We start from the raw sequence: 8336 nt of genomic DNA, 5'->3' as shown, positions 1-8336 counted from the left end.
TTACATTTTCCAATTCCTTTTCTTTTTCTAATTTTCTTTTCTTTCTTTTCTTTTATTTCAAAGCCATTTTCAAACTCTTTTTCAAAAGCATTCTAACCATTTTGACTTTTAAACTAAAACCACTCAACCAATAAAATTAAATGCAATAGCATGTATGCATCAAACATATTGCTACCTTATAGTGTATTTTAATTTAATGAAAATTTTTATTTTCCTATATTTCATGTGCACAAAAATTCATAAGTAAATCATTTTAGCTCTATTTCAAAAGAGGCAATTTTTTTAGGGTGTTACAATTCTACCCCCTTAAGATGAATCTCGTCCCGAGATTCGAGAAAACTAGGGACAAGGAAGGGAAACAGAACTAGGAATAGAACTCAAATGAAACATTCCAACATTTCAACTTGCATTGTAAACTAGCTTAACAAGTTACATCTGTCCCATCTGCAAAGCTTAAGAACAAAAGATTTGGCTGCACGGACTACCCCTTTAAGTCAAGGGATACAGCTGTCCTGAATACAGAAATCTTAAACTCAAGGGCATAACTATCTTCATATGACACCCCCATCTTGACTTCTAACGTAGTTGTGTTACACCTCAAAGAGATGAGGAAAATCCATCTTCAATTGATTCTCATTTTCCCAGGTTGCATCTTCCTCTGATTGGTTATTCCATTGAACTTTACAAACATTAAGCACTTCTCCCTTAAGAGTTCCCTGGGCTCTTTCTAAGATTCTAACTGGATAATCACCATCTGACGGATGGAGCTCCTCCAAGGGTGTTTGTTCCTCTACACCATCATCTGGAAACTCACAGTCAACTTTACTATCCTCAGTATTCACACCTTCTATTAGATCATTTCCATTGTCATATTCCTCAGATGCAGGTTGAAAACCCTCATACTCAATTCTTTCTCCTGATGGTGTGGTTAGAAGCACCAAATGCTGGGCATACTTGATGACTCCTTTACATGCAGACATCCATCCCATTCCAAGAATAACATCAACGTCCACTAACTCTAATACAATAAGGTTTGCTTCAAATTTTATCCCCTTTATGTCAAGACTAACTTTTGGGCATATGTGGTTTGCCTTCATTTCTCCCCCTGGGGACTTAACTATCACTGGTTTCCTCATTGGTAGCATAGTTATCTTATGTTCTTTTACGTATGCACTAGAGATAAATGAATGTGACGCACTGGGGTCAAACATCACCATAGCATTGGCTGAACCTACTGCAATCCATCCATAAACGACCTTCTTAGCTCCATGAAGGGTAGTCATATTCACATTATTCAATTTTCCAAGGATGTAATTCTGTTTTAACTTATTACCATGCACCTGCTTCCCATGGACATTCTGTTCGTGCTCTTGAGAGCTGACCTGTTGCACTTTATCATCGGGTTGCGGATACTGATTCTGATCTATTCTCACAAGTAGATTCATAGGATGTGACTGATATTCTGGTTGCGTAGCAAACCAAGGTTGAGTGTTCCTTAGCTGGCATTGAAGATCACGTTTTCTCTTTTTCTCTTCCATTAGCTGAGTCTACGTCATCAAAGCTTGCTCTTTGGTTGGGGGACTTGACGGCGATGGGTTAGAGGTGGGAACATTCCTTCCAACATCTTGTGAAGCATTTCTCCTGGTAGAGGCCATCTGTTTCCAACATATGTGCATTAGGATTTAGTCATTCATAGCATTCCTTATTGTAGTTTCAAGAGATAACAAGTTAGGATTGATAGTATGAAAGACTAGAGAAAAACCCAGCCATCGGAATATCCAATTCTTCCACATGATACACTAGAATGCAAGAAAACTTCATCTTGCAAACCCTTCAACTTGGCTACCCCCCTTAAGATGAGTTAAAGTAGGGGACACCAAAGTATAGCTCACATCATCTTGTGATTGAAGTCTACTGTTGTCCAAAAATTCCTCATGACTTCTTTTTATCGTCCAAAATCAGAGATATGAATCGATAGAGACAGGCTGCTCCAAAGACAGGATAGGTAAAACAAAAGAAAACCATAACCCAACTATTTATTTCATTAATCCTTATACCTTAGGCCTATAAACTAAATGAAATTGTGGGAACACCCAACAAGATCATTGCAATCATTACAAAGATGCAAAACAAGCATAAACATAATGACAATTCAACAAAGCACCTAAATATGCACAACTCAATCATTGACTCAACTTGCGATACTATCGTTTTTATTACATAAAGGGCACAAACTCCTATACCCTAACTAAGGATCTTGAGTAGTCTAGCATAACTTCTTCATTCGTCAATTTCACCAAATGCTTCTTTTGGGTTGGTTATCACTGACACTTCCTGGTGGCAGTCCGGTAGTGATCTGACTCTGGCTACTTTCATGGTGTACTTGTTGATTCTTCTATGGGCAAGATTTAACATAATGTTCCTTCTGCTGGCAATGATGACACCTTCTCTTAGCTAGGTCTTTTGTGATGTCATACTCTATGGAATTGTTATTTGGTGTTTTGTTAGCTTTCTAACTCTGAAGATTCACCTTGGTTTGACTGATCTGTTTTCTAGCTTGCTTGGTCTTTCGAGGTTGAAACTCCTTATAGGTGGTAGTCCACCCATCTATGCATACCTCATGTGAAGTAGTTTTAGCTTGAGAAGCTTCTAACTCTTTATAGTTTAGATTCATCTGACTATGGGTCAGAGCTAGATGTGATGAATCCAAATGTCGATTGCTTCCCAATACTTGCTCTGTTGAGACCTCCATTCTCTTCTTATCCATATTAGCTTCACAACTTGGGTTCACCTTAATTCCCTTCTTATTAGACTTGTCTTGAAAACAGGGAAAACTAAAATGTTTATAGCACTAACATGGATCCTGACTTCCAAGAGTCTTGCTATGAACACCCTCATTATTTAATACTTTGAGTTCTCTCTTACATCCTTGGGTACCACCACGCTTCCACTGCGCAAACTAGAATGTAGGACACTTCATCTTTTTCCAAGCTTCTACGACTTGTCTCTTTACTGGTCCCTTTGGTATGTTGGTTTGACCTTGTAACAAGCACTATTGAAACTCCTATGTTGAGTTATTCCTTCTAGCACTTGTTGTTGTATAGCTACAGGCTTCTCCTTGTCGAATGCAGTCACGGATAATGTAGCTTGATCCTCCTAATTTCTGATGCTAGTGGTTTCTTCATTACGACCCATCTATTTAGATGAAAAGAGAGGATTCAGGATAGAGACAAGGTTTTCATAACAGAACAGAGGCGGAAGTGAGCATAACTTTTTGCAAATAACAAGGTTAGAGGGAAAGAAAGAAGTAAGCAGAGATGAAGGCATGCTAATACGTCCAGTTCTAACTAGGCTTGCGTCCTACAGTTAGCATTGCTCTGATACCACTTTGTAGCACCCGGTTTTAAAGACAAAACCAGATACACACTATATGTGAGCCCAGGAAGTCAAATCTCACATATAGCCACAAATAAGGGTAATATCAAAAGACAATACTTATTACATAACGTATGAGTAAAAGAAAAGTACCCTCGGAGTATAGACAGTGGAAAGTTGACTCCGATCTTCTGGCGAGGACTCCGAATCCACAGGGACGACTGACTGGTTGACCATAAGTCTAACTCTTCCAAACCAGCAATCTGGTACCCATCCAGGATTTTTATCCAATGTATAGAAAATAAAGCAAGTGTAAGTACATGTCGTACTTAACAATTATATCATGGGGTTCATGAGGCTCAAAAAGGCTGACACTGGTTTAACTGCGATTAGCTTTAATAGATCACATTTTTAGCAATTGGCTGGCAACAAGTTTATCCATAAGCCCATAAACTCATGATCAAGTAAACATGAATAATGTATAGCATAAACGATTAATTATTAACATCATCATTATCCATTAGTGATCATCTCTATTCCATAAGGGTCCAAGGTCGCTCGTGTCCGTGAGCACGGCTGTTATAACAGTTTTACACTCTGCAGAGGTTGTACACGTTCACTGTGAGTCATGATTTACCCTTTCGCTCGAGGTGATCAACCTCTTGACCCACTACCAAGGAAGGTCGACAGGGTTCACTATGAAGCCTTTCAAAGGTTCGTCTAACAAGTTAGGGCCGCTAAGGTTTACCCATCAATAAGCATGAACCCCCCTCCAAGTAGTGACTAGCAAGTGCACCAACTTGGCAGACCGAGATCATACCCGTTGGAGCCCCTCTTGCGCCGTAAAGGTAACCACTAACAAGCTAGAAAAGGTCCTCATACTGAGCTAAAGCCAGAGCCATATGGCCCTCATAGCTGTACTGTAAGTCCCGGATGATCACTTACAGATAAGTCCTTAGGGAGAGGAATCTGAAGCATATAAACACTTCAGCCCCCTGGTTCCATGTTACTAAAAAGTCATGTTTTAACATTTATTGCATATATCATTAGTCAAGTTACAAGATCATGGTTTTGATTAAGCCCTAGCAAAAACTATTCCATGCAATATCCCAAAGGTATCAAGGTGCAAGATATCAAATATCTAGGATATCCTTAATGGTAACAAGGGAGACACATGCAATATGAATTAAGTGATTATATATGAATAGGTAACAAGGATGGTCCCATGCTATACTTGCCTTACACACCGATCCTTCGGTAAGCTTTAATCTTTGATGTCTTTCTTCTTCTTCTGGATCATCATGTGTATCTCACCGACTAGACAATCGTAGAACACCACACAAACATCCATACACATACATGCATAGCATACAGTTGCATCTATATCAGAACAGTACACCAATCATAGAAAAATAAGTGAAAGAGATTGAAACATGATTCTACGCATCGCTACGTACACACAGTCGCGAGAAGCACGCTAATCGGAGCTACGGTTGAAAAGTTACAACTACCGAAAGATTTGCTTAATACGTGGAAAAGATAACTATAGGCTTTATTTATGTTAACTTTATTAATTCATATAGATGAAAGATATTTTATAAACAATATGGATTAATTTAAGTCAATTTTAGATTTAAATTATAAAACAAAAGTAATACAACTTATATTTTATGTATAAAACTCAGTTACATAATCATTAATCAAGATATGATTTAAACTATGATTTTTATGAAATAGTAATATAGTAAACATCATTGCTAAAGCGTAGATCTCATCGTTATGAAACAAACGCAACTTGAATGGACTATTTCAGAGTTGAAATAAACAAGTTATGATTTAAACAAATTTTACGTTGGTTAATTAATAGATTAAATCTACTCATAAATTTCAAGTGTTGAAAACATGCCTAATAGTTGTATATTCATGTAGAAAATGTAAACACGGTCCTAACGCAACTCGAACGGATCAAATCGGACTTAAAACGTAAAAGTTACGCATAAAATAAGATCCAGTGGCATTCCTGTGAATATTTGAACTCAAATTTGAATTAAAACAATTAAGATTCTGAATTTAAATGTACTTTGGACTGGGCACACTAATTCTGGAATTTACAGGGTCCTAAACGAATAAAATCTGGGCGGATTTGTAATTATTTTGAACTGCTTTGGATCGTGGGTTGATTCACTAAAAACCGAGGGGCTATTTTGTAAAACAGGCGCGGCTTTGACTGCGGTTGACCCTGCTGCTGACTGTGCTAACACGTGGCGGCATAGGGTTGGTGCGGCTCACCACGTGGCGGTGGACCAGTGCTGACGCGGTGGGGTGGAACGGGTCTACGGCCCACGGTGGACCGGTCACTTAACCTGAAGGGGTATCTAATCGTGGCCGTTCAAAATAGATCCAATGGCGCAGGTGGGATCGGGTGATTACCCGTCGCTGCATAGTGCCTCCGGCGAGGGCACCATGGCCGGCGGTGAACCGGGCACGGCGGCGGGCGGCGGGGGCGTTCCGGACTTCCTCGGTCGAAGCCGAAAGTTCGTACGTGAAGCGCAGGTCCTTGCGAACTCAACGGAGCGCCAAAAATGAGGACCGAGAACAAACCGAGGCGGCTTCCTGCGGTGGCGCCATGGCCGGCAGCTCGGGGCTTGCGGATGTGGCGTTCTAGTGGGCAATATGTTTAACTGGAAGCATAGGGGGGAGGAGAAGCTTACTGCGAGTCGATTGGAGCGGAGCGCGGCGTCCGGGGAGTCTCTGAGGAGGCGGGGTCGACGGCGGCAGTGGTGGCTGGAGAGATGAATGGAGAAAGGAGAAAGGGAGGCGCCCAGTTGGGGGCTTTATAGGCCTAGGGTGCTGTGTGGATGGAAGGGGAGCGGGGCTGATTGGTAGCTTGCCGAACGGGCGCGGTCGACTTGCCTTACACGGGCGCGCCATCGGCGGCGGCGAGAAAAGGAAGGAGGTGCTCGGGAAAGGAAAGAAAGGAACGGGGAAGAAAGGAAAGGGGCCGGCTGACTGGCAGGACCCGCGGGCAGTGAGGGGGAAGGGGTGAGGCGCGCGGGCGTAGGCGCGCGGAGCAGTGGGCCACGGAGGCGAGGTCGCAGGCCGGGCGCGGGAAATGGGGAAGAGGGGATGCTGGGCCGTCCAGTTCCTTGGCTGGGCTGAAATGGAAGAAAGGAAGATTTTTTAAAATGAAATTCTTTTCTATTTCTAAATTCTATTTCCTTTCTTAATTCAAAACAATTTCAAATGTGAACCAAATCAAGCATAAATATGATTTAAAATATAATTTCTAATTCCAACATAAATGAACCAATTTTTGGTAAGTTTCCAAAAATAACTTTTTTTTAAGTTCTTACATTTTCCAATTCCTTTTCTTTTTCTAATTTTCTTTTATTTCTTTTCTTTTATTTCAAAGCCATTTTCAAACTCTTTTTCAAAAGCATTCTAACCATTTTGACTTTTAAACTAAAACCACTTAACCAATAAAATTAAATGCAATAGCATGTATGCATCAAACATATTGCTACCTTATAGTGTATTTTAATTTAATGAAAATTTTTATTTTCCTATATTTCATGTGCACAAAAATTCATAAGTAAATCATTTTAGCTCTATTTCAAAAGAGGCAATTTTTTTAGGGTGTTACAGGGCATCTCCACCATAGGCATTGCCTAAGGCATGAGTGAGCTCACTCACCTTCTTCTTGAGGGTCTCATTTTCTACCATTAGTGAGGCATCACAAGTGAAACCATCACTCAAAGGTGAAGTAGAAGTGGTAGTGCTACAAGAAGGGTTAGTGGGAGCAACAACAATGGGCTTATAAAAAGATTTATCAATAATGTCACATGTTATGCCTACATCACATGATACTATAACCCTTTCCTTTTCTTGATCAAGAAGCATGGAGTGAGCCTTTTCAAGCTTGGTGTGAGCTTTGCCAAGCTTCTTATGGGCTTCCACTAGCCTCTCGTGAGTAGCATGAGCTCATCAAAGGATTGCTCAAGAGCACTAAGCTTCTTTTGCAATTCTTTGCACTTCTTGCTTTTCTTGTTAATTATTGAGTCAGCTTGTTCTAGCATATTCATTAGTTGTTCACTTGAGAATTCATCATCACCACTATCATTTTCACTTTCACTATCATCATTTTCGCTCTCATCATATTTTACCTTGGAGCCCGTGGCCATGAAGCATGATGGAGTGTCAAATAGTGAAGGCTTGTTGTTGATAGCAATGCTTGCTAGAGCCTTCTTCTTGGATGCCTTGTCATCATCACTTGAATCATCATCGGTGGAGGCATCACTATCCCATGTGACAACATAGGATGCACCCTTCTTCTTCTTCTTAAAGGTCATCTTCTTCTCTTTCTTCTCCTTCTTCTCTTTCTTGTTCTTCTTCTTCTCATTATCCTCATTGTCACTATTGTAGGGACAATCCGCTACAACATGATCGGGGCTCTTGCACTTGTAGCACAACCTCACATACTCCTTGTTCTTGAAATGATCTCTTCTCTTCCTTGCACCATAGCCTTTCCTCTTCATCATCTTGCCAAACTTATGCACAAAGAGAGCTAGTGCTTCATCATCACTATCATCATGAGAGCATTCTTCATCACTTGATTCTTCCTTCTTAGCCTTGCCCTTGATCTTGTTCTTGGAGGATGAAGTACCGGCCTTGAATGCTGCACTCTTCTTCTTGTCTTCCTCCTTCACAATTTCTTCATCATCACTATTGTATTGGTCCTCGGTCATCACATCACCAAGCATCTCATTTGGAGTGACATCCTTCAATCCACCCCTAAAGATGATAGTTCTCAATGTCTTGAATCTCTTTGGCAAACACATCAAGAACTTGTGAGAGAAGTCCTCATCCTTCACCTTCTCACACAAACTCTTGAGATCATTGATGATGACTTGTAGCCTATAGAACATCTCTAGAATGGACTCATCATCCTTCATCTTGAAATT

General features: G+C 40.5%; 1 protein-coding gene across 1 annotated transcript; it reads right to left on the bottom strand.

Moving 5' to 3' along the window:
• Positions 1-590: 590 nt before the first annotated feature.
• On the bottom strand, positions 591-8120 carry LOC136465572 (protein PXR1-like). Its single transcript, XM_066464251.1, has 2 exons — positions 7646-8120; positions 591-964 (listed from the first exon to the last, which is right to left on the bottom strand). The coding sequence occupies exons 1-2, from the start codon at positions 8118-8120 to the stop codon at positions 591-593; spliced, it is 849 nt and encodes a 282-aa protein (XP_066320348.1).
• Positions 8121-8336: the final 216 nt, after the last annotated feature.

Source organism: Miscanthus floridulus, chromosome 7 (genome assembly GCF_019320115.1).
Source record: "Miscanthus floridulus cultivar M001 chromosome 7, ASM1932011v1, whole genome shotgun sequence".
Taxonomy (NCBI): domain Eukaryota; kingdom Viridiplantae; phylum Streptophyta; class Magnoliopsida; order Poales; family Poaceae; genus Miscanthus; species Miscanthus floridulus.
The sequence above is the reverse complement of the archived record's forward strand: the minus strand, read 5'-3'. Positions and strand labels throughout refer to the sequence as shown.

Bases quoted from the DNA above. Each gene is read 5' to 3' on its own strand.
- LOC136465572 (XM_066464251.1), bottom strand. From the start codon at position 8,120: ATGACCGAGGACCAATACAATAGTGATGATGAAGAAATTGTGAAGGAG. The intron at 965-7,645 runs GTGATGATGACA...CTGCATGTAAAG, and splicing joins CTCCACCGATGATGATTCAA to GAGTCATCAAGTATGCCCAG.